Source organism: Mauremys reevesii, linkage group 1, assembly GCF_016161935.1.
Source record: "Mauremys reevesii isolate NIE-2019 linkage group 1, ASM1616193v1, whole genome shotgun sequence".
In the NCBI taxonomy this organism is placed as follows: Eukaryota; Metazoa; Chordata; order Testudines; family Geoemydidae; genus Mauremys; species Mauremys reevesii.
In genome coordinates, this window is record NC_052623.1 from 211,993,542 (window position 1) to 212,019,890 (window position 26,349).

Consider the following 26,349-nt stretch of genomic DNA (forward strand, 5'->3'; position numbering starts at 1 on the left):
TCAGATTTAGAAGAATGAGCCACCATATAATGTTTGGAAAGGGTTTGCATCAAAGTCCAGGTCACAGCCTTGCAAATCTCAAGAATGGAAACATGTTTAAATAACACCATAGAGGTAGATAGAGACCTCACAGAATGAGATAATACCCTAAAAGGAGGTTTAATATTGGCAGACTCCATAACATGAGACAATACACCCTGCAATCCACCTTAAGAGACTCTGGGTGGAGACTGTGGACCCCTTGGATCTGTCTGCAGTCAAAACAAATTGTCTGGGAGACTTTGTAAATGGTTTAATCCAAAGGCTAATGCCGTCCTAATGTCCAAGTATGGATGGCAGCATCTTCCTTGGACTGATGTGGCTCAGGGAAAAAAACAGGGAGATGGTTCACTTGGTTGATGTGAAATTCAGAAGTCACTTTAGATGGGAACTTAGGATGTAGCCGTAGTGAAACTTTGTCCTTGAAGAATATTGTGAAAGGAGGATCTGCCATTAAAACCCACAGTTCTCCAACTCTTCAGGCATAAGTAATGGCCAATAAGAAGGCCATTTTCATGGACAGGTGAAGGGAACAAGTGGCCATTGGCTCAAAGGGGGGCATCGTAAGAAAATTAAGTATCAAGTTTAGATCTTGTATAGGAATGTGCTGTCTAATCTGAGGAAAAAGGTGCCCCACGCTGCAGAGGAAGGTGAAACCCCCCCAGGGCTTCTGCCAATCTGCCCTGGAGGAAAATTCATTCCCGACCCCAGATATGGTGATCAGCTAAACCCTGAGCATGTGGGCAAGACTCACCAGCCAGCACTCAGGAAAGAATTCTCTGTAGTAACTCAGATCCCACCCCATCTAACATCCCATCAAAGACCACTAGGTATACTTACCTGCTGATAATCAAAGATCAATTGCCAAATTAATTGCCAAAATTAGGCTATCCCATCATACCATCCCCTCCATAAACTTATCAAGCTTAATCTAGAAGCCAGATATGTCTCTCAGTTCATCTTAATTAATTAGCCTCTTAGAGTTGGTTGGTCAACTCCCACCTTTTCATGTTCTCTGTATGTATATATATCTCCTCACTATATGTTCCATTCTATGCGTCCAATGAAGTGGGCTGTAACCTACGAAAGCTTATGCTCAAATAAATTTGTTAGTCTCTAAGGTGCCACAAGTACTCCTGTTCTTTTTGTGGATATAGACTAACACGGCTGCTACTCTGAAACATGAAAGTATGTGTTCTGAAGCTCAAGGGCTGAGAACCAATCCAGTGAATTCAACAATGGAATTATAACTGTGAGAATCACCATCCTGAATTTGAATTTTTATGATTATGTAGATTTAGAATTGGTCTCCAACCCGTTCTTTTTTGGGACAAGAAAATACTTGGAATACAATCCTGTACCCCTGATTGGAGCTGGAACAGGGTCTATGGCATAGAAAGGAGATGATTTCCTGTCTCAGCAAGTGGGTCCCTGAACAGAATGGGGAAGGGAAGTGGGGTGGAGGGAAGGAAGTGAAATAGATGTAGTAACCCGATCTTATAACCCCCAAAACCCATTTGCCTGATGTAATTTGTTCCCATGCAGATTGAAAATAGGACAGAGTCTCCAAAGGTGAGGAGCTGGGTATATTGGTGCAGTCACAGATTCATGATGTGGTGTTGTTCCAGACCAACAACCAATATATCAAAATTGCCATTTTGATGATGAGGATAGTTGAATGATAGATGTAGTTGAAGTATGTGGTCTCTTCCTTTGGAATCTTTGTTTCTTTCTGGATGGCTCAGTAGATCTTTGAAATCCATAAAACTGGATGGGATCAGGGCCGGATTAACGTAGGGGCTTTAGGGGCTGCAGCCCAGGGCCCGGGGCTAAGGGGGGACCTGGCGCAGCAGGGCCGCATACCATGGCCCCACGCCACTTCCGGAAGCGGCCGGCTGCTGGCACATCTCTGCGACCCCTTGCGGGGGTGGGGGGGAGGTGGCTCCGTGCACTGCCCCAGCCCCAGTACCCCCCACCCCCACAGCTCCCATTGGCTTGTTCCCAGCCAATGGGCGCTGCAGGGACGGTGCTGGGGGCGGGGGCAGCACGTGAAGCTGCCTTCCCCATCCCCGCAAGGGGTCACAGAGACGTGCCAGCAGCCAGCTGCTTCCGGGAGTGGCGTGGGGCCACAGTATGCAGGCAGCCTGCCTGAGCCCTGCTGCGCCGCTGGCCGGGAGCCACCTATGGTAAGCGCTTCCTGGCCGGAGCCTATACCTCGCACCCCCTCCTGCACCCCAAACCCCTGCCTCAAGTCAGAATCCCCTCCTGAACCAAACTCCCTCCCAGAGCCCACATGCCTCACCCTCTCCTGCACCCCAACACTCTGCCTCAGTCTGGAGCCCCCTCCTGCACCCAAACTCCCTTCCCGAAAGAAACTAATATAACAGCTGTTCTAAGGTCAGACTTAGGCTGTTTTGAATTAACGTAACTATATTCTATATTTTAAGCCTGAAATGTAACCACAGAACGGCTTTATGCTAATTAAAAGGCAAGTTTAGCATGGCGTTAATAGCCTCGATGCCATAATTGTGAGAATTTTGTTTTAAATTAGGAAAAAGACTTGTATACAGGGGCCCCCCAAAACCTAACAGCCCTGGGCCCACAGGAGAGTTAATCTGGCCCTGAATGGGATGGGATCTCTGCACCATATGGTCCAGGGAATACATCACATCTCTCTATGTGAGACAGATGCATGTATATCTATCATTCTCTATAGAGATAGAAAGAGAGTCATGTACCTTTATTTGCTATTTTTCTCACTGTCTCTGATACTAAGGGATAGTATTAAAATGGAAAAAAGTCAATGATGGTTATGAAGGAGATTAGAGAGATACAATGGCAGATAGTAAACAGTCAGTATGAAAGTTTTGGAGTTCACTTAAATAGCTGAAAGCTAAGAAATAAAAATGATGACACAAGATCACAAAGCGGTAGGTTTCATTTAAAAGCAAATTTTACTTAACATTTTGTTCTGATACCCAGGCAAATTTCCCTCTATGCAGAGCCCTTCCCTTCAATGGTGACAATGAATACACGATGTCAAGTAACACACAGACTGAAACAATGTTAATGTCAGCTTTTGCCGTTTGGCCCCGCTCCCCCGGCCAGACCCCTGGGACCCGGTGGTCCCGCTCCCCATGCTGGAGCGCGGCAAGTCTTGCGGCCCCACTTCCCCGGCCAGAGCCCCGCAACCCCGCTCTCCTGGCCGGAACCCCGCAACCCCGTGGTCCTGCTCCCCAGGCTGGAGCCCCGCAACCCAGAGGTCCTGCTCTCCCGGCAGAAGCCCTGCAACCCCGCGGTCTCGCTCCCCCGGCTGGAGCCCCTGCAACCCTGCAGCCCCGCTATCCTGGCCGGAGCCCCGCAACCCCACGGTCCCACTCCCCCGGCCCGAGCCCTGCAACCCCGCAGCACCGCTCTCCCGGCTGGAGCCGGGAGGCCCTGCTACCCTGGCTAGAGCCCCGCAACCCCGCTCCCCCGGCTGAGCGCGGCAAGTCCCGCGGCCCCGCTACCCCGGCCGGAGCCCCGCAACCCCGCATCCCTGCTCCTTTGTCCGGAGCCCCGCAACCCGGCAGCCCCGGTCCTCTGGCCGGAGAGTGGCAAGTGCGGCTGCCCCGCTCCCGCGGCCGGAGCCCCGCAACCCCGCGGTCCCGCTACCACAGCCGGAGCGCGGAAATCCGAAGTGCCGCCCGGAGAGTACATGCCCCACGAATCGGTCTCGCACTGGCTAAAGCCGGCCCTGCATATGGAATCTACTAAACTTTTGTTTACTTGCAGGTGTATTAACCCCAAGGAATCTTAAGGTGGCCTTGGAATCCTGCAGGGTGTGCAGTGATTTCCTTGTGAATTATATGAAATTTTGGATGTTAAGCTTCCTTATTTTGTGCACTCAAAGCCTTGGGTGCATGAAAATTTCAGATGCACAGTAGCCTGTTTGTATGCCAGAGAATTCAGCAGCATTTAGGTGTTGTGATGCCGATGTAGGGTCTATGTATATAAACAGCTTAATGCTACTCTTACTAACTTCCTTTTCAAAATGCTGTCTGTATGGCTGAACAATATGCAGCTTGTGCATTATCAGTCTGAGCAAAATGAATCTTTCATTTTTGTGAAGCGTTAGCTCTGCAACTCTATTGCATTGAATGTTTCCTGCCCATAATGCTTCCTGGAGGGGGACTTCATAAGTACATTTGAATAGCTTTTGTCTTGTCATTACAAAAGATTGTGAACATTTTTATTCACAGAACTCTGCAAGGAGGATTAATTAATGAAATGTTGGATTTTTAAAACCTGGAGGAAATAAATTAAGGATTCTAAGGGAGATTGACATCTTAATGGGACAAAATCAGGGGGCCCAGATAATCTTCATCCAAGAATATTAAAGGAACTAGCACATGAAATTGCAAGCCCATTAGCAAGAATTTTTAATGAATCTGTAAACTCAGGGATTCTACTGTATGACTGGAGAATTGCTAACACAGTTCCTATCTTTAAGAAAGTGAAAAAAAGTGATCCGGGTAACTACAGGCCCGTCAGTTTGACATCTGTAGTATGCAAGATCTTGGGAAAATGTTTGAAGGAAAAAGTATTCAAGGACATTGAGGTCAATGGTAATTGGGATAAAATACAACATGGATTTACAAAAGGTAGATCATGCTAAACCAACCTGATCACCTTCTTTGAGAAGGTAACAGATTTTTTAGACAAAGGAAATGCAGTGGATCTAATTTACCTCGATTTCAGTAAGGCATTTGATACGGTTCCACACGGGAAATTATTAGCAAAACTGGAAAAGATGGGGATCAATATGAAAATTGAAAGGTGGATAAGGAACTGGTTAAAGGGGAGACTACAACGGGTCATATTGAAAGGTGAATTATCAGGCTGGAGGGAGGTTACTAGTGGAGTTCCTCAGGGATTGGTTTTGGGACCAATCTTATTTAATCTTTTTATTACTGACCTTGGCACAAAAAGTGGGAATGTGCTAATAAAGTTTGCAGATGACACAAAGCTGGGAGGTATTGCCAATACAGAGAAGGACCAGGATATCATACAGGAAGATCTGGATGACCTTGTAAACTGGAGTAATAGTAATAGATGAAATTTAATAATGAAAAGTGCAAAGTCATGCATTTAGGGATTAACAACAAGAACTATTGTTATAAGTTGGGGAGGCATTAGTTGGAAGTAACAGAGGAGGAGAAGGACCTCGAAGTATTGGTTGATCACAGGATGACTATGAGCTGCCAATGTGATATAGCCGTGAAAAAAGCTAATGCGGTCTTGGGATGCATCAGGTGAGGTATTTCCAGTAGAGATAAGGAGGTGTTAGTAATGTTCTACAGGGCACGGGTGAGACCTCATCTGGTATACTCTGTGCAGTTCTGGTCTCCCATGTTTAAGAAGGATGAATTCAAACTGGAACAGGTTCAGAGAAGGGCTATTAGGATGATCCGAGGAATGGAAAACCTGTCATATGAAAGGAGACTCAAAGAGCTTGACTTGTTTAGCCTAACCAAAAGAAGGCTGAGGGGAGATATGATTGCTCTCTATAAATATATCAGAGGAATAAATACCAGGGAGGGAGAGGAATTATTTAAACTCAGTACCAATGTGGACACAAGAACAAATGGATATAAACTGGCGATCAGGAAATTTAGACTTGAAATTAGATGAAGGTTTCTAACCACCAGAGGAGTGGAGTTCTGAAACAGCCTTCCAAGGGGAGTAGTGGGGGCAAAAGACAGATCTGACTTCAAGACTAAGTTTGATAAGTTTATGGAGGGGATGGTATAACATGATAGCCTAATTTTGGCAATTAATTTGTCTTTGACTACTAGCAGTAAATATGCCCAATGGCTTGTGATGGGATGTTAGATGGGTGGGATCTGAGTTACTACAGAGAATTCTTTCCTGGGTGCTGGCTGGTGAGTCTTGCCCACATGCTCAGGGTTTAGCTGATCGCCATATTTGGGGTCGGGAATGAATTTTCCTCCAGGGCAGATTGGCAGAAGCCCTGAGGGTTTTTCACCTTCCTCTGCAACGTGGGGCACGGGTCACTTGCTGGAAGGTTCTCTGCACCTTGAAGTCTTTAAACCATGATTTGAGGACTTCAATGGCTCAGACATAGGTTTGATACAGGAGTGGGTGGGTGAGATTCTGTGGCCTGCATTGTGCAGGTCAGACTAGATGATCATAATGGCCCCTTCTGACCTTAAAAGTCCATGATCAGTGGATTCAGCTTAGAGTTTTGATCCATCAAAAGGGAAGTACTTTGGAACTGTCTGGGGAACCTAGAATGCAGAAGCCAGGATGTCCAATGGATGGTGACTGCTGTGGAAACAGAACAAGCTGCAATGTCAGCTAGGTTTAAGAAGGCCTGCAATGAGTTTCTAGCTAGTAGCTTATCTTCAGTAATAATAGCCTGGAATTGCTTGTAATGTTCTGCTGGAAAGTGCTTGTAGCAGGGTGGTTACCCCACTCCTGCCCTGAAGGACTTAAAACAGCCCTGGGAGAGGGCTGGGGCAGGGGAAAGGCTGGGCTGATTGGGGAAGCGTCCGCAACTGGGCCACGCCCCAATCAGGCCACAGCTGGCCTGTATAAAAAGGCTGTGAGCCAGAGGCCCAGGAGGAGTTTCTCTCCAGGCTGGGAGAGAGCAGGGCCTGTCTGCTTGTAGAAAGGGTGTTGGGAGTGAAGCAGGGCTGGGGAGGGCCAGAGAAGCAGGGGAGCTCCAGGCTGGCAACTTCCCAGGCTGCAGGGCCTGGTCCAAGGCCCATAGAGGTACTGGGAGGCAGAGGAAGGCAGCAGGACTGAACCCCCTTGCCTATGATGAGTGGCTTTTACACTGCAGTCTGCCCCAGTGAGTGGGGGCTAGATGGTGACTGGCAGTAGCCCATGACTGAGACAAGGTGGGGATAGAGGGTTGGGGGTTGCCCTGGATGGGGAGACCCTGAGACTGTGGGGGTATTGCCAGGGGACAGCACCCCAAAGACAAGGGGCACCAGATCTGAGGAAGGACATGGGAGCCAGTGGCAGCGGGACACCAGAGGGCAGAGGGCGCTCTGGAGGCTGGCTGAGCTAATTCCCTGAGAGACCAGCAGGGGGCGCTGCAGGGGTGAGTCCTGCACCATCACAGCGCTCAGTAAAGGTGGTGAACTTAGAATAATTGGTGTGGTTATATTTTGTCATAAGAGCTTGGTAATTTGCAATCCTAAATCAAAGGGTTGCAGATGAGTAGTTCTTACAGCCAAAAAGGTCAAAGTATTTGTGGTCCTTATTGTCTGATGTTGATTTAGTGTGGTGCTGTCAATCACATTCATTTACAGCTTTCACAACTAGAAATGTAGGTGAAGAATGTGAAAACAAAAATTCAGAATTTGTGACTGGGACATAATACTTTTTATCAGCACATTTGCATGTTGGTGGAATCATTACTAGGGTCTACCAGATGGTCTTGGAGGGAACTGAGAAGGCCTTGTTTATTGATAAGGCCATTTGAGCAGGGGGTGTCCATTGCAGGGTATTTAGAAGATTATGCTGTGACTCTTGGGCCTCTTCTAAGGGGATCTGTAAGAAGTCTGTAATATGTTTAATTACTTGAAATGGTTTAAAATCATCTGCTAGAGAAGGTGGATGGTGACATAACCGCCTCATCTTCTCCAGATGAGGAGATATTAGTTTATGGAGTAGCCTCCTTATCTGTTCTAGTCTCTTCAAAAGATGCCTGTGATTGAGATGTTGGAGGATGAGTAGATAGTCTCCTGTTCCATCTCCCTCGGTGGTTCCCCTGAGAAAGACTATGGGCTTGAGAAAACTGCTGTCAATAGGCATCCCATGGATCACAATATGCACACTGAGGAGGTCCATAGGGCATAGGAGGTGACATCCAGTGTGGCTCAAGCCAATGAGAAAGGACACAAGATTGCCTCACTTGCAGCTCCTCTCTTTCCATGAAGGTGCCAGTGAGGATGTCCTTCTTTGGCAAGATTTGGGAATCTGAAGAGAACTCCTTATCATCTAAAGGAGGAGCCCTGCCAAACTCAGAGGTTGCTTAAAAAATCAAGTGGTACTGGGGAAAAGTCAGGTCTCAGTCACCGTGCCAATCTCATTACTGACAGAAGCTTAGAACACATTAAAAGAGGAGACTCCAATTTGTCTGAGACAAATACGTTTCTTGAGTATCTAAATTCGTGTGGTACCAGATGGATTTGAGCTGAAACAGAGCAAGGTTCCACAATCGGTACTGAGGGTAGTGTGTTTAGGTGGATCCTGTCTGATGCAGGTCACTAGTAGCAAAGAAGGTGACTGCTTGGGGAACACCCAGATGCCAGTTTCCTTACCAGTATCGAGAGAATCTGAGTGATTTGTTTAATTACCAGACATTGCGATGGGGCTGTAGCTACTACCTCCTTAGAGGTAGAGCATTTAGACTCTTTCATAGCATGATCATGCTTTTTCAGTACCAAAGATGTTTGGTATCATGACCCTTAGAAGAGCTCAGAGCCCTAATGCAGAATGGTACCAGCAAAGGCTGGAGCCTTTGCAGTACCTAGACCAAGATCTGAGGTCTCCAACTCTCTTATCTTGAGAAGGCGGCTTTTTTGAAGTAGGCTCCTTGTGAGGAGAATTATTCCTCTTCTTATGAGTCTTCCCTTTATCCTCTGATCTATCCCATGAATCATAGAATCATAGACGATTAAGGTTGGAAAAGACCTCACGAGGTCATCTAGTCCAATCACCTGCTCAAAGCAGGACCAATTCCCAACTAAATCATCCCAGCCAGGGAGACGGTTGGGAGAGGTCCAGGTGCTCTCCACGCCAAATTTATACATTGGGAGTGAGAACAACAGGATAACAACAGATATAGCTGGAGGGGGACGGTTAGGTGTAAGGAAGAGGTGGGGGACGGATACTAGATCGACAGGTCATACTGGTAGTACTGTGTCCCTACCAAGTTGGGTGAAAAGGGTGAGAGGAGCCAAACAGCAAAAATTAGGATGTTTGTTCACCAATGCGAGAAGCTTAGGTAACAAAATGGAGGAACTGGAGCTCCTGGTCCGGGAATTGAAACCGGATATCGTAGGAATAACCGAAACATGGTGGAATGGTAGCCATGACTGGAGTACAGGTATGGAAGGGTATGTGCTGTTTAGGAAAGACCGATGCAAAGGTAAAGGTGGGGGAGTAGCATTGTATGTCAATAATGAGGTGAAATGTAACGAAATAACTAGCAATGCAATGGATAATACGGAGTCTGTTTGGGCAATGGTCACATTGGGGAAGAAAACTACTAGAGCCTCCCCTGGGATAGTGATTGGGGTGTGCTATAGACCGCCGGGATCTAGCCTGGATATGGATAAAGAGCTCTTTAATGTTTTTAAGGAGGTAAATACTAATAGGAACTGTTTGATCATGGGGGATTTTAACTTCCCGGATATAGATTGGGAAACAAATGCTAGTAATAATAATAGGGCTCAGCTTTTCCTAGACGTGATAGCTGATGAATTCCTTCATCAAGAAGTTGCTGAACCGACAAGGGGGGATGCCATTTTAGATCTGATTTTGGTGAGTAACGAGGACCTTGTTGAGGAAATAGTTGTAGGGGACAACCTTGGCTCGAGTGATCATGAGCTAATTCGTTTCAAAATAAATGGGAGGATAATCAAAATTGCATCTGAGACTAAGGTATACAATTTCAAAAGGGCTAACTTTACTAAATTAAGGCGACTAGTTAGGGAAGTGGATTGGATTAACATATTTAGGGATCTAAAGGCAGATGATGCCTGGGGTTACTTCAGGTTGAAGTTGCAGGAGTTGTCAGAGGCATGTATCCCGAGAAAGGGAAAACGGCTCGTAGGTAGCAGTTTTAGACCGAGCTGGATGAGCAAGCGTCTTAGAGGGGTGATTAAGAAAAAACAGAAAGCGTACAAGGAGTGGAAAATGGGAGGGATCAGCAAAGAAACCTACCTTATTGAGGTCAGAGGGTGTAGGGAAGCAGTGAGAAAGGCAAAGAGCCGGGTGGAGATGGACCTAGCGAAGGGGATTAAAACCAATAGCAAAAGGTTTTTTAGCCATATAAATAGGAAGAAAACCAAGAAGGAAGAAGTGGGACCGCTTAAAACTTTAAACGGAGTGGAGATTAGGGATTATCTTGGAATGGCACAATATCTGAACAAATATTTTGCCTCGGTCTTTAATGAGGCTAATGAAGGGCTAAGGAATAGTGATAGAGGGACTGATGGGAATGAAGATATAGGGGTAGACATTACAGTATCTGAGGTAGAAGCCAAACTTGAACAGCTAAACGGAAGTAAATCGGGGGGCCCGGATAATCTTCATCCTAGAATATTAAGGGAATTGGCGAGTGAAATTGCAAGCCCGTTAGCGATGATTTTTAATAAATCTCTAAACTCGGGGGTTGTACCGTTTGACTGGAGATTAGCTAATATAGTTCCTATATTCAAGAAGGGGAAAAAAAGTGACCCGGGTAACTACAGGCCTGTTAGTTTAACATCTGTAGTATGCAAAGTCATGGAAAAAATTTTAAAGGAGAGAGTGGTTACGGAGCTTGAGGCCGATGGCAACTGGGACAAATTACAGCATGGATTTACGAAAGGTAGATCGTGCCAAACCAACCTGATCTCCTTCTTTGAGAAAGTAACAGATTTTTTAGATGAGGGAAATGCGGTGGATCTAATATATCTTGATTTCAGTAAGGCATTTGATACGGTACCGCACGAGGAATTACTGGTTAAATTGGAAAAGATGGGGATCTAAATGAAAATCCAGAGGTGGATAAGGAGCTGGTTAAAGGGGAGACTGCAGAGGGTCGTATTGAAGGGGGAACTGTCGGGTTGGAGGGGGGTTACCAGTGGAGTTCCTCAAGGTTCGGTTTTGGGTCCAATTTTATTCAATCTATTTATCGCTGACCTGGGAACCAAGAGTAGGAGTGGGCTGATAAAGTTTGCGGATGACACCAAGTTGGGAGGTATTGCAAATTTGGAAAAGGATCGGGATATCCTCCAGGGAGATTTGGATGACCTTGTAAACTGGATTATTAGTAACAGGATGAAATTCAATAGTGAGAAGTAAGGTTATGCATTTAGGGATGACTAACAAGAACTTTAGTTATAAGCTGGGGACGCACCAGTTGGAAGTAACGGAGGAGGAGAAGGACCTAGGAGTCCTGGTTGATCGTAGGATGACTATGAGTAGGCAATGTGATGTGGCCGTTAAAAAAGCTAATGCGGTCTTGGGATGCATTAGGCGAGGTATTTCTAGTAGGGATAAGGAGGTGCTAGTCCCGTTATATAAGGCGTTGGTAAGACCTCATTTGGAGTATTGTGTGCAGTTTTGGTCTCCCATGTTTAAGAAGGATGAATTCAAACTGGAACGGGTACAAAGAAGGGCCACTAGAATGATCCGAGGAATGGAAAGCCTGTCGTATGAAAGGAGACTTGAGGAGCTCGGTTTGTTTTCCTTAACCAAAAGAAGGATAAGAGGAGATATGATTGCACTCTTTAAATATATCAGAGGGATAAATACCAGGGAAGGAGAGGAATTATTTCAGCTCAGTGCTAATGTGGACACGAGGACAAACGGATATAAATTGTCAGTCAGGAAATTTAGGCTTGAAATTAGACGAAGGTTTCTAACCATCAGAGGAGTGCAATTCTGGAACAGCCTACCGAAGGAAACAGTGGGGGTGAAGGACTTCCATGACTTTAAGATTAAGCTAGATAAGTTTATGGAGGAGATGGTATGATAGGATAACGGGCTTAGTCAATAGGTCAATTAAGTGCCACACTGGTAATTAGTACAATGGGTCAATGATAGGATATTGTTAGCCTTTTTCCAGAGGGTATGGCTGGAGAGTCTTGCCCGCATGCTCGGGGTTCAGCTGACCACCATATTTGGGGTCGGGAAGGAATTTTCCTCCAGGGTAGATTGGCAGTGGCCCTGGAGGTTTTTCGCCTTCCTCCGAAGCATGGGGCAGGGGTCGCTTGCTTAAGGAGTGGATGGATCGGCTTATGTGGCCTGCATCTTGCAGGAGGTCAGACTAGATGATCATAATGGTCCCTACTGATCTTGAATTCTATGATTCAATTCTATGATTTGTAAAGCCAGGCCTTAAAAACCTCTAAGCATGGAGATTCCACCACCTCTCAAGGTAACCCATTCCAGTGCTTCACCACCCTCCTAATGAAACAGTTTTTCCTAATATCCAATCTAGACCTCCCCCCTGCAACTTGAGACCATTGCTTCTTGTTCTGTCATCTGCCACCACTGAGAACAGCCGAGCTCCATCCTCTTTGGAACCCCCCTTCAGGTAATTGAAGGCTGCTATCAAATCCCACCTCACTCTTCTCTTCTGCAGACTAAACAAGCCCAGTTCCCTCAGACTCTCTTTGTGAGCCATGTGCCCCAGCCCCCTGATCATTTTCATTGCCCTCCGCGGGACTCTCTCCAATTTGTCCACATCCTTTCTGTAGTGAGGGGCCTAAAACTGGATGCAATATGCCAGATGTGGCCTCAGCAATGCTGAATAGAGGGGAATAATCACTTCCTTCGATCTGCTGGCAATGCTCCTACTAATACAGCCCAATATGCTGTTAGCCTGCTTGGCAACAAGGGCACACTGCTGACTCATATCCAGCTTCTTGTCCACTGTAATCCCCAGGTCCTTTTCTGCAGAACTGCTGCTTAGCCAGTCAGTCCCCAGCCTGTAGCGGTTCATGGGATTCTATGAAGGTCTAGATGAATGTGATGCAGATGTTGATGGGGCACTATGCTCACTCAGAAGCTGATGTATAAGGGAGGTCTCCTGGCCTGGATCCAAGGCCAGATGAAGGAAATGTTCCATCATCAGGAGCTTGAGTCTTATCTCCCGGTTCTTCCTAGCTTTACTTCTAAATGCTGAACAGATGTATACTTTTTAGGAATGTATATTCCCCCAAACAGTGAATACACCAGGAAACCAGGATTGCCTGCCATTGAGCAGGCTAGAGTGCAGGCAGGTGAGGCAATGTTTGAATCCTGCAGATCCTTGCATACCCCAGAGATGAGGGGGATCTCGAGAGTGGGCCACTCTTGAGGAGAAAGAAGTATAAAACAAGCCTATTACACAAAATAAAACATGCAAAAACTGCACTAATTAAATTAAAAAGTAGAAGCTAAACTTGAATGATAGAAGCAGGCAGGCAACACACTCTGTCTCAGGCCGAGGCAGTTGAAAAGGAACTGAGGGTAGTTCGCTCACACAGCCCTACATATTCTTGTTATGGGGCATGTATGGGATGAACTGGCACTGCTACCAAAAATCTCCAAGCAAAGGCACATGGGGCACATAGGTATATGAAGTGAAGCACCCACAGGGACACTACTCAAGGAAGTAGTTTGAGTTTTGCTCAACTCAGTGTTCTGCAAGGGGGTGATATACCACCCAGCAACCTTAATTCTCCATCAATATAGGTTTTTGCCATTGAACTTCCTAGTTTTTTTTCAGAAAAATACATGTTGTGGTAGGGGTTAGTAATCAGTTAGACAGTTATACATATCATGTCCTGCATTTAGTATACTGAGCCAGCCTGCCCCCTCCCATCAGTTGTGCTCCACCAGCCCTGCACTGGCACACTTCTCCAGCCATGCCACTGACTCATTCCTTGCATTCCCCTCTCCAAAGTGGACACTCCCCACTAATGTACCTAAGACTCTCCATTGCAAGCAGGGAATGCTTCTCCCTGAAGTCTTCACTCCCTGACATTCAAATATGTCTATAGCCATTACTTCCCATTCCTATAACCCAACTCACATGAAATGCCTGGAGCAAAGGACAACTACATTACAATGGAACAGTGTTCCTGGTTGTGTTGCACAATGGTTGGAGTGTGGAGTTTGTGGTAGGCCAACAAGAGAAATTACAGATAGGATTTCTGTTCCAAGATCCTGACAGTTTTATATTTAAGGGAAAGATCCTCTGACCCCATCCAATACATGTACCCCATCTTCAAAAAACACTGAAGTGATAGAGGTTGTAATGTTTCTATGCCATACAGTGCACATTTTCCAGTCAGCCATGTACCCTCAAATGTCCCAATTAATGTTCTTTCAACACTTATTAACAGCTTTCATGCAGTGCTGTGGTGCACTGGCAGAGCTGTGGGGTGCAAGAAGGTTGGGGTTCAAGGTGGTTGGGGTGCATTTGCAGAGCTGCGAGTGTAAGGGGGTTGTGGTACAGGGTTGTGGTGCATTGGCAGAGCTGTATGGTGCAAGCAGGCAAGGATGCAGGGTATCTGGGGTGCACAGGGAGAGCTGGGGATGTAGGGGGTTGGGGTGCACTGGAAGAACAGTGGGGTGCAGGTAATCTGGGTTGCAGGGTGGCTGAGATGCACTGGCAGAGCTGGGACTACAGAATGGTTGAGTGCAGGAAGGTTGGGGTGCCTGGCAGAACTGTGGAGTGTATGGGAGTTGGAATGGGCTGGCAGAGCTGGGGGAGCCATACCTCCCTCACCTGAACTCCCAACCTCTCTCCCCTCCCCTACCAGCCATACACATTTTTACCTCTCCCAAAACCCCTCGCTGAAGTCCCAAATGCCTCCCTGCCTATTCCCCCACTTCTGTGGTCTCTAATGCCCCCCCACCCCCACAGGAAGCAGTCACATGTTTAATTTTTCTCCCAAAAACCTTGATTATATTCCCCTCAAAGTGAAATTGCCTCCCATGACTCACAAATTGTAGCAACCTGCAGCCATGGAATTCAAGACTCCTTCTGTCTGAATTGGAGGCTCATCATTAATTTATCCTTAGTTATGTTAATCGAAGGGTAAGTTCACAGCCATAAAGAGGTCTGTGATTCATCCAGTCATTAGTACCCCTCAATTTAACAGTACAAGGCAGCCAAAAGAAACCAATATTTTGTGAGGGAGGGGGCCGTGTAACTTGGGAATTCCTTGGTCAAATTCCCCTAAATTTGGATCATCAGTCCAACCCACATCCTCCATGAGGTACGCCTAATTTCAAAGCAATACAAGTAACCATTCAGATTTTAGAACACTTATAAGAGTCAAGTTTGTAGCATATAAAATGGCAGGAATGGAAACCCTCTAGACATTTTTAATTGGCACATGCACAGTGTAAAACTGTACATATTCTTAAATACTGTTGTCAATTTAGGTCCCCCAAAGATTTACTGGATGCCATGCATTACCTGGGGTAAAACTTGACAGATTAAGACCATTTTGGCCTGTAGCTCACCAATGGTCTGATCTCTAGCTTTCAGCAAAAACACACACACACAAACCCATTTTTTTTAAATGGCTATTTTGAGGGGGGTTTATACCTCTGGAACACCACACTCAAATCACTCCAAATTTGGGTACTAACCCTACTCCAGACTCTCCTGAGACACACCATATGTCAAAGAAATCTAAATAAACATGTTCATTTTAGAGGTTTTAGGTCGACCTTTAAACAGATGTGATGCTGCGTCACTATAATGCACAATGGGGCCAAATTAAGGTTGCACAGACATCCTTAATTCTGACATTTCCCAACTTCTGAGTGCCTGACTTTGCAACCTTAATAATGTTTTTAACATAGTTTTTTGTGTGTAATACGTATCCATGGTTAAAAGGGGCAGTTCCCCCCATTATATCCAGAAGATAATTTAAAGGTACTTTTTATTTTAATACAATAAAAAAATAATAATAATAATACCTAACTCTTATATAGTGCTTTTCATCAGTAGATCTCAAAGTTCTTAATGAGGTAACAACCATATATGCCGGACTAGATCAATTCCAAGGCCAGCTCTGAGGTATTTAAAACAAATAAACAAACATCAAGGCCAAAGGATTGGTAATATATTAAATTCAATTAAGGCACTTAACCATCCCTACCCATCCTTAATGGACTGATAGAGAATATTATATCACATCTTATAGCTGAACTGGAATAGTTACCAAAGCGTCATGTTATTCAAGGCTGCATGATCATGTCATGAAAAATTCTACCGTTAGTATAACAGAAGAGGACAGAAGAACAGAGTTGATGTGAGAATTTTAACTTTTAATTTCCTTATCAATTTCTGACAGTGAAACAATGAAAACTGCAAGGGTCCACAGCTGCTTTTTCATCTTTGTTGGAAACTTTCCTCTCTGAAGGAATCTGGTCACAGATACCATGCCTTTGTTACTTCCAAACTGGATCGCTGTAATGTGCCCTACTTAAGACTACTTTTTAAGACCATTCAGCTGTTGCCACTAGTGCAGATTAGCCTGCTCCTAACTCCTTTTAACTGTGACTGGTGGACAGTAATTCCTATGCTCCATATTTTGCACTGGCTTCCTATACATTTCCAGGTATGATTCAAGGTGCCTGTTACCCTCTCAAAGGCCTTGAAAGATCTGAGAATTGACTCTCTCGGACTATGTCCACACTTAAATTGTTCTTTAAGGGTGATATTTTCCAAAGAGGTAAGCATTGGCCTAGTTCTGTTCTCACTGAAATCAATGGAAGTTTTACCATTAACTTCAATGGGAAGAGAGTTAGGAAAACACTGATTGCTTTTCAAAATCTTACCCTAATCTCTCAGTATTGCTGCACTGCTGGGGTAGCTCCACTATGTTTTTCCTATGCACCAGAGTATCATTTATGTTCAACCAGAATCTCTTGCTGATGTCCCCAGGACTGAACTCCACAGGTAGCAGAACATTGTCAGTAAAGCATACAGACTCTGAAATTTGCTACCCATTGTGTTCTGGAGCACAAACTAGTGATTTTTAGGAAGTGGTGCAATACATATTTATCACCACTGGCTTAGTTAAAGGACATTTATCCCCTCAATGGAGGTATATATATCAGTTTACATCAGCTGAGGGTCTGGCCCAAGGACTGTATCAATAGTGTGATTTGTGCAGATTGTTGGCAATGGTTGTTCTTTTTAATGTTTGTAATGTATTTATACAACACAATGATATAAATAAATAAAATAAATTAAAACTACCAAGTATAACCACTGTGCAGCCAGGCAATATACCAGTTATATAAATTTATTCACAGCAGCCATGTTTGTTACACAGAAGCAACAAATCTAAGCTAATAAATAATTACACACACTTAGGCCTGGTCTACACTGGGGGGGGGGAGGGTTGAGCTAAGGTACGCAACTTCAGCTACGTGAATAGCGTAGCTGAAGTCGAAGTACCTTAGCTCGAATTACTTACCCGTCCTCACGGCGCGGGATCAACGTCCGTGGCTCCCCCGTTGACTCCGCTACCGCCACTCGCTCCGGTGGAGTTCCGGAGTCGACGGGAGCGCGTTCGGGGTTCGATATATCGCGTCTAGATGAGACGCGATATATCGAACTCCGAGAAATCGATTGCTACCCGCCGATCCGGCGGGTAGTGAAGACGTACCCAAAGGTATGTTGAAAGAACATAAAGTTTGCAAAATCAAGCACTCAAAAATAGGAAATGATAGAATTAAGGTTGCCCATACAACCTTAATTGAACCTCCTTGTGTGTATGCATTATAATACCATCTTTAATTATGTGATCACATACTATTTTTTCTACTAGGAGTTGTAATTGCAGGGAAAATCCTGCTGAAGGGCCCTGGGCTACAGCATGCTCACTGAAGATGGAGTCTTAGGGTTTGTGTTCACTGCAACAATTAATTGGAACGAGAACTAGGGGTTCTCACAACGAATTTTTGGTGGCGTCAGAGTGTGGCCACCAACTCTTGCTGGTGGCTATGTTGTCAAACCAGTCTTTCTCCTTGCCTCCCCTGGCCCTTTAGTGAGAGGGTGTACCAGGGAAGGTAGGTCAGGAACTCACTGGCTGCCTGCGGAGTCCCAGGCTCCCCGTGCTTTGATTGGGCAGGAATAGGGGAGCTGCCCAGGGAGCTCTGAGTGACTGAACATTGCAGCTACCTCCGCTGACAAGAGCCGCCTTCAGCACCGTACACATCGGTGCCACGTGTCTTCAGAGGCACAAACACGAACACGGCACATCTTGCTGCCTTGGGTAACAGCTATTCAGGAGCAACAGCTGGGTGCTGCAGGGATGAGCCGCTGCTTCCCCCACACCGAATCTCTGCCCATGCTTTGGAGGCTGTCATGGCCACAAAAAATCCATTGGTGGCCTCATGTGGCCACGTTTGAGAAACGCTGCATCTGCACTTGAGCTAGCCTAGCTTGATGGAGAGCGACCACACTTCAAACAACATTGGGGTTACACAGAGTGATTTGAATGGTAACACAGAGTTGGATTAGCAGCACAGAGTGATTAGACCAGCTGTTGGTGAGCTGTTGTAACTCAAGCTGTTGCACCCTCACTGCATTATTAGATCAAACATCAGCATCACTCCAGCTTAGTTCAAACCATTCCCTTGGGCATGTCTACACTGCACAGTAAACCTCCCCTCTATGGGACCCATGCCTGCAGGCCCATTCTTTCCAAGCTCATGCTCGTGTGTCCACACTGCACTGCTACAGGAGTCTCATACCCATGCCAACATGTCCACACTGCACTACACAGACACAAGTCAGACATGGTTGGTTCTGGGGGTATATCCCAGGGTTCTTAGTGCCCTTGCTTGGTAGCAAGGCAGGAATATTCAAACCAATAAAGCCATTCTCTGAAGCATTCAATTGCTACTGCTGCAATTGCAGTGTATTGCAACTTACATAATTTATTTGCCCCCAGGAAGTACTTGTATAACATCAATTTCAGTCTTTTAGTTTGTTGCACAATTAACTTCAAGACTGTGTAAACAGAAGCATAGATGACAAGAGAGAAAATTGCTCAAGGAATTAGATATTCATTCTAGTTTTAATCCTTCACACATACCCTGTGGTAGAATTGCTGGTACTTGAATTTCTTCTGTTTGTACTTTCTTCTTTGAAGGGATAGTGGGAGAAACTAGATGTGCCTAAAGGAACAAAAATATGGATCAAACAAACACAGAAAGGTGTAGCCAGGTTAGGTTTGCTACTTGTGAACACCGAGGCCCAGATCCATAAAGAGATTAATCTCGGAGTTGCAACACTTAACTTTTAGGCAGACAGAGAATCACTGGAAGAACACTGGGCTCCACAAAGCCTAAATCAGTTGCCTGGGCTCCCTATACAATGAATTGGGAGAGACAGGCACCTTAGAATGAGATCCACAAAAGCCAGCATGCTAGGCAGGGAGCTGCCTAAGCTAGCAAGTGAGAGATGATGATGACAGGGATGTCCTAAACTCTGTCTCTCTCATTAAGCTAGGTGCCTAAATCCAAGCCAGAGAAAGACAGTGAGAAGGACTCTATAGCCCAGTGGTTAGGGCACCCACCTGGGAAATAGGAGACCCAGCATTGAGTCCCCCAGCCCCAATGATTTTTTAATTATTTACCTAAAGTGGAACAACTTCAACAGAAAAGATTGAGGGAACCACCCCCACAAGTCCACCCTCACGGGTGTTTGGCCATTTTCCTCTCCTGAGACAGAATTCTACAATTCTCCCACTCAGACCAGGCTCTGGGCTACATACCCTGTGTATCAACGGTTCTTACCCAGGAAGTCTGACTGAATCATAGATTCATAGACTTTAAGTGCCCCTCTTTCCCCTTTCCCCTTCTTCCTCCCCATTGACTCTTTCCTATCCCCTTTCTCCCCCCCCGCTTTCACACTGCCTCTCTCTGCTTTGACTGTGTTATCTCCCCCTTAGTTGTAAAGTATTGATTTGTTTTTATGGTTTAATATTAAGGCTGGTAAAATGTTTTTTGTGTTTATATGTTAACACTTTGATGTATGACAATTGACTTTACAGTACAACCTCAGTGCTATTGACACCTTAGGAATGTAAACTCTGAAATGTTCTGTAACTTTGAACAAGACGTTATGGACTTCAGCCATCAGGGTTTTGGGCTGCAGCCGCAGGGTGGGGGTGTGGGGGTCAGGACTCTGGGTGGGGGTTGGGGTTTCTGACCCTCAGGGTGCCAAGGCTCCGGGTGGGGAGGCTCAGGGCTTCTGTCCTGTGTGAGCACCAGGGCTCAGGGCTTTAGACCTGTGGGAGCGCTGGGGGTGGGGTTTCAGCCCCACAGCTCCGCTCATGGTTTCAGCCTTGTGGGGAGATCCGGAGTTCCCCATGGCTCTGCTCCTGGTTTCACACCACCCTTTCCCCCAAGCCCCAAGCCCCACCCTGCCTCTTTCCACTCCCGGTCTGCCTCAGGACCCGCTCCCACTCCACTTCTTCCCACAAGCTCCCACCCCATCTCTTCCCGACCCCGCTCCTCCCCCACCCTGCCTCTTTCTCACTCAGTTCCGCCCCCTCCCTAGACTGCACCCCATTTCCTCCTTCCCAGCGCGTCCTGCATGGTGCAGAACTGCTGATCATGGCAGGCGGGAGGCGCTGGGAGGGACAGGGAGGAGTAGATCGGTGGGGAGGAGGCACTGGGGTGGGGAAGGGAGGAGCTGGCTGCCAGTGGGTACTAAGCACCCACTATTTTTTTTCTGTGGGTGCTCCAGCCCTGAGGCAGTACAGAGGCAGTACAGTATTTCCTGTATTTTTCCTCCACCGCTTCCTGATTGATTACTGGTTCCACATGGTGTCCAGTTGACTGGTAAGTCCGTAACTCTGGTGTTTGTATCTTTGAGGTTCCTACTGTATAATTTTCTTATTTTTCATATTGTAATGTTTGTAAAGTAAAAAATAATAAAAATCTTAATGAAAAAAGACCCCAGCCTCGTTCTGCAAAATGGTTGAACCATCTTTGTTGACATTTTCCAAAAAATTCAGTCTGAGGCAGACCCCTAAACATGGGAAATTTCAACCCAATGGTAGTTTGGCAAAGTCAAAAACAACTAAAAACCAGGATCTTATAATGGAGTGTTGGAAAATGTTAACTAAAGACATTGCTATGTGACCCACCTATAATTAGCAGACACTTTCTAAATTCATTTTCAGGCGCACATTGCTTTCTCGGTAAAAAACAGTATCATGGGGCTTAAATTTCTTCTGGTTTTGGTGGCTTTTTTTTGCAGCCCAGAGGTGAATTTTTTTTCCCGTTATGGACAAAAATATTTGGCAATTCTGACTTCTCCAAGTTGGGAAAAGAGAGGAGTGGGAATGGAGATAAGAAAGTTTCATGCTTTAAGATATCAAATTTTCCATAAAACTCAAAATGACCATTTAAAAATATTAATTTTGGCACCTCTTCAGGTTTACCTGTGTTTTAAAAAATTTAGTTGAAAAATAAACAAATTAGAAATGATTTAAATTAGGTTCCCTTTTCCTAACTGAGGGAGTTAGAACATCAAATGGATGAAGGGCTGTCCAGAGACACATGGACACAAACTACACTGTAGTTGGCTATCATATCTGTCCATTGAGAAAATGCAACTCCCTTTATCTCAATGATGTTTATGCATTGATATATATATCAAAGCAGACATGTAAAATAAGTTTTATTACAAAGTGTTTAATTTTTCACTTTAGATATCAAAGACTTTCAAGTATGCAATAAAAGCTTAGGCTAAAATTTTCAAAGATTCTTGGTTCCTCAATTTTTGAAAGGCTAACATTCAAAAGTAGTGGAGATTTTTGAATATTTATATCTTACTTTGTAAATGAACTGATCTGGCAAGTTACTCCATGCCAGATGACCTCTGGGCATGCAGAATCCCTGTGATGGGGTGCACTCACTCTGCACTGGATGGGGAAGGTTAATTTCTCGCTGTGGGCTGAGCAAGCCACGCCCCCACTGGACATGCTCTTGATGCAGCACTAGTATAAAAGGGAGCAGCCCAGCTCAGCCTGGGCTGACAGCTGAGGAGGAATAACACTCCTTGCTGGCTTCAGCCCAGGAGCAGCTGGACCCTCTTACTGCGGAAGATGGAGGCGCTGAGACATGCGGACACCCGAGAGGGATCAGCATTGCTAGGAACCCCATGCACTGAGAGGTCTGGGGATCCTGATGATGTTTTGACAGCAACTCCAGGAGACATGGTAGGAAGTGGCCTGATTCTCAAGCTGGTGGTGGTTTTTTGTTTTTTTTTGGGTTTGTTTGTTTTCAATTTTGAGGATTTAACCCTTAAGATAAAGGGCCAGATTCTCATTTACACAAGGTCACATAAGTAGTAAATGGCCTGGGTTTGATTTTTTTGAGTGGAGTAGTTAGAACATGCAGTTTCACTTAAATTAGTACCTAATTACTGCTCATAACCATGACCTATTGCAAAGCGTCCCTTCATAAGTTGCAGAAGGCTGTACCTGTTTGTTCTTTGTTATTACAGGGACATTAATAAAGTTGGTGTTTTCCAAGTAGTGCTGATGTTGTCTTTTCCAGTCCAGACAGTCATACATCAAACAAGCAATGCTTTCAAATAGCACAGTTCCAAATGCAAGCTATGAGAAAAGAGAAACAGATATGATGGATCAAGTTTATACACAAAACAGCACAGTGGAACTCAACCACCAACTAGCAACTCTCTAAGCAACAAACCTACCATCCTTTTAAAATGTTTCCCTTATTAATTGAAAATGCTAATTTGTAATGTCAGTCTAAGAAAACAGGGCTTCTTGTTGGGGGTGATGAGTGAAGAATTTTTTCAAGATCTCCCTCATCTTTCCTTTTTATTCTCCCAACTATCACATCATAGTCCAGAGGTAGGCAACCTATGGCACATGTGCCGAAGGCGGCATGCGAGTTGATTTTCAGTGGCACTCACACTGCCCAGATCCTGGCTACCGGTCCGGAGGGCTCTGCATTTTAATTTAATTTTAAATGAAGCTTCTTAAACATTTTGAAACCTTATTAACTTTACATACAACAATAGTTGAGTTATATATTATAGACTTCTAGAAAGAGACCTTCTAAAAACATTAAAATGTATTACCGGCACGCAAAACCTGAAATCAGAGTGAATAAATGAAGACTCGGCACAGCACTTCTGAAAGGTTGCCGACCCCTGTCATAGTCTGTAACATATTGAATGATCTATATGTGTAACACTGCCTATAGTGGCTGGAGTTCTACAGAAGATTAAAATGGTACTATTAATGTCAGTTAAAGCCGATTCTTCTTTAGATATATGGCATGTGTCTATAGGCTAAATGCACAAAAGTAAGAAGGGAATGCCTAATTCCTAGTCCTAGTTAGGTTCCCAGGCTTTCCATATAACGCATGGGGAGAATCAGGTACCCGAGGAAGGATCCTCAGAAGTGAGCAAGCTAAATGGGGACCTAAGGCAGATAGGAGTGAAATGTAGAGGAATGGTGCAGGACATAGACCTAGAACCTCAAAGGTATTTAGGCACTTAACTACCATTCATCTAGGCCTCTAGGCACCTGACTGACAGGGTGAATTGCGGTGCCTATCTCTGTTCAGGATTCTCAGTTGTGAATCATCTCCTGGAGTTAGATTTCAGAATAGCAGCCGTGTTAGTCTGTATCCGCAAAAAGAACAGGAGTACTTGTGGCACGTTAAAGACTAACACATTTATTTTAGCATGAGCTTTCGTGAGCTATAGCTCACTTCTTCGGATACATAGAATGGAACACACAGACAGGAGACATTTATACATACAGAGAACATGAAAAGGTGGAAGTATGCATAACAACAGGAAAAGTCTAATCAATTGAGATGAGCTATCATCAGCAGGAGGAAAAAAAACTTTTTGAAGTGATAATTAAGATGACCCATAGAAGGTGTGAGGAGAACTTAACATAGGGAAATAGATTCAATTAGTGTAATGACCCAACCACTCCCAGTCTCTGTTTAGGCCAGAATTAATTTAATCTAATTTGCATATTAATTCGAGTTCAGCAGTTTCTCTTTGGAGTCTGTTTTTGAAGTTTTTTTGTTGCAAAATTGCCACCTTCAGGTCTGTCACTGAGTGGTTAGAGAGGTTGAAGTGTTCTCCCACTGGTTTTTGAATGTTATGATTCCTGATGTCAGATTTGTGTCCATTTATTCTTTTGCGTAGAGACTGTCCGGTTTGGCCAATGTACATGGCAGAGGGGCATTGCTGGCACATGATGGCATATATCACGTTGGTAGATGTGCAGGTGTACGAGCCCCTGATGGCGTGTCTGATGTGATTAGGTCCTATGCTAATCTCTAAACTGCTGAACTCGAATTAATATGCAAATTAGATTCAATTAATTCTGGCCTAAACAGAGACTGGGAATGGTTGGGTCATTACACTAATTGAATCTATTTCCCTATGTTAAGTTCTCCTCACACCTTCTATGGGTCATCTTAATTATCACTTCAAAAAGTTTTTTTTCCTCCTGCTGATGATAGCTCATCTCAATTGATTAGACTTTTCCTGTTGTTATGCATACTTCCACCTTTTCATGTTCTCTGTATGTATAAATGTCTCCTGTCTGTGTGTTCCATTCTATGTATCCAAAGAAGTGAGCTATAGCTCACGACACTCATGCTAAAATAAATTTGTTAGTCTTTAAGGTGCCACAACTTCTCCTGGAGTTAGGTGCCTAAGCCAGCTCAGCCATTTAGGCAGCCCGTGCCCTAGCAGATGAAAAACCAGAAAAAATCCTCCCAATAACCAGGGTACTCACCTCGGATGTGAGAGACCAGGATTCAAGACTCTTCTCTGCCTCTTTTTGGAGCAAGGACTTGAACAGCTCCAACAGGTCTCCCACATCCCATGTGAGGGCCCTCACCACTGCGCTATATGCTATTCTTTGTAGATCCCTTTTTCAATCTTTCCTGTCTGAGCTGTTCCATTTTTGTTCTGTTTATACAGTGCTTAGCATTAGGTATTCTAGGCATTGCAGTATTAGAAATAATAAATATTCATTAGAGCAGGCATTTGAAACTGGGTTGCCTACATCCCAGGTGACTGCCCTAACCACTGGGCTATTGGGTATTCTGGATTCATGTTCACATATGTACCCATCCACTGTGTGACATGCCCCATCCTGTACGTGTGTTCTGAGGATGTCCATGGGATTGAACCCCAGGTAAGATAGATAGTGGGAATGCCTATTTTGACAATCCCGCTTCAGTGCTCTGAGAAGCTCATTAGCTGTGGGGAAGTGTCAGGACTTAGGTGGCTTTACACCTGCCTACTAGCAGAAATTGAGTCACTTAGGCAGCAGCTGAGTTGTGAGAATGTCAGTGAAGCCTGAAGGTGGATCAAGGCATCTATGGAGGAATTTAGGTGCCTAAGTACCTTTTGTAGATTTAAGCTGATGTTCTTTTTTTGTAACAGAAGGTACTGTATTCTCTCCCTCATATCAAATTTGCAGGTTTTAATTTGTGCAGCTGTAATTGCATGCAGCTGTATATTGCTACAAGTGACCACACTCCCTCCATCCAAGGAAGGCAGGACAAGCCTCCTTACAGAATTCAATGTCATTCCACAGTACTCCTATTATTTGCTGTCCTGGGGTGGGGGATGGGAAGACCTCAAGACCTGAACTCTGATTCCACAGGTGGAAGCAGTATGATGCCACTAGACCACATAAAGGCCAAAAGTATATTTGAATGAAGCTGTAAGTTGGAGGGTGGAAGCTTCTGATGTGTTTTGCTGTGGATTTTACTAAATACTGAATGATGTAGTGGAAAGAGTAAAACGACTGAGACAGGGTTTGCCATCACCATGAGACTGACATCACATGGGGCCAGATATCCAATTCCAACCTGAGGCCAACTCAAGCTTCACTTTGTATTAGCCGGCTTGGCCATATTCTTCTGTGTATGCTAGGCATCACAAAAATGATACAACAGATTTTTTTCTTGGGCAAAACAAAAATAGTATATTTTTTTGGATGAAATTTTAATAGTTTTGTCTGTCAAGACAGTGTGTGTAAAGTCAAGTGACTTTAACGCTTTGAGATTCATCGGTCTTTCCTGTACTGGGTTTCCCTGTTCTGAATGGTATTAATGTATGAGTGTATGCTGTATGAATATAGTGTGAAAGGTAGATCTTTCTTTCCCTCCTGGAAAACTAGGATTAGGACAAATAGGCAAATGGGTGTATGTAAAAAGCTAATCTGAGTGGCTGCTGGGCTGCTGATGACTGGAATAGTCAGATTCGGGGCTATTTAGGAAAGCTGGACGAGCACAAGTCCATGGGGCCGGATGCGCTGCATCCGAGGGTGCTAAAGGAGTTGGCCGATGAGATTGCAGAGCCATTGGCCATTATCTTTGAAAAATCATGGCGATCGGGGGAGGTCCCGGATGACTGGAAAAAAGCTAATGTAGTGCCCATCTTTAAAAAAGGGAAGAAGGAAGATCCAGGGAACTACAGGCCAGTCAGTCTCACCTCAGTCCCTGGAAAAATCATGGAACAGGTCCTCAAGG

General features: G+C 44.9%; 1 protein-coding gene across 5 annotated transcripts in view; it reads right to left on the reverse strand.

Moving 5' to 3' along the window:
- The window catches only part of SPAG17 (sperm associated antigen 17), a 270,281-nt gene that overhangs the window by 149,805 nt on the left and 94,127 nt on the right, over positions 1 to 26,349 (reverse strand). For all 5 annotated transcript variants that reach the window (XM_039529265.1, XM_039529257.1, XM_039529239.1 and 2 more), the window contains 2 exons: positions 22,287 to 22,421; positions 18,885 to 18,966 (listed from right to left, as the gene is read on the reverse strand). In XM_039529265.1, coding sequence (XP_039385199.1) covers positions 18,885 to 18,966; positions 22,287 to 22,421 — 217 coding nt within the window. The remainder of the gene's footprint in view (positions 1 to 18,884; positions 18,967 to 22,286; positions 22,422 to 26,349) is intronic.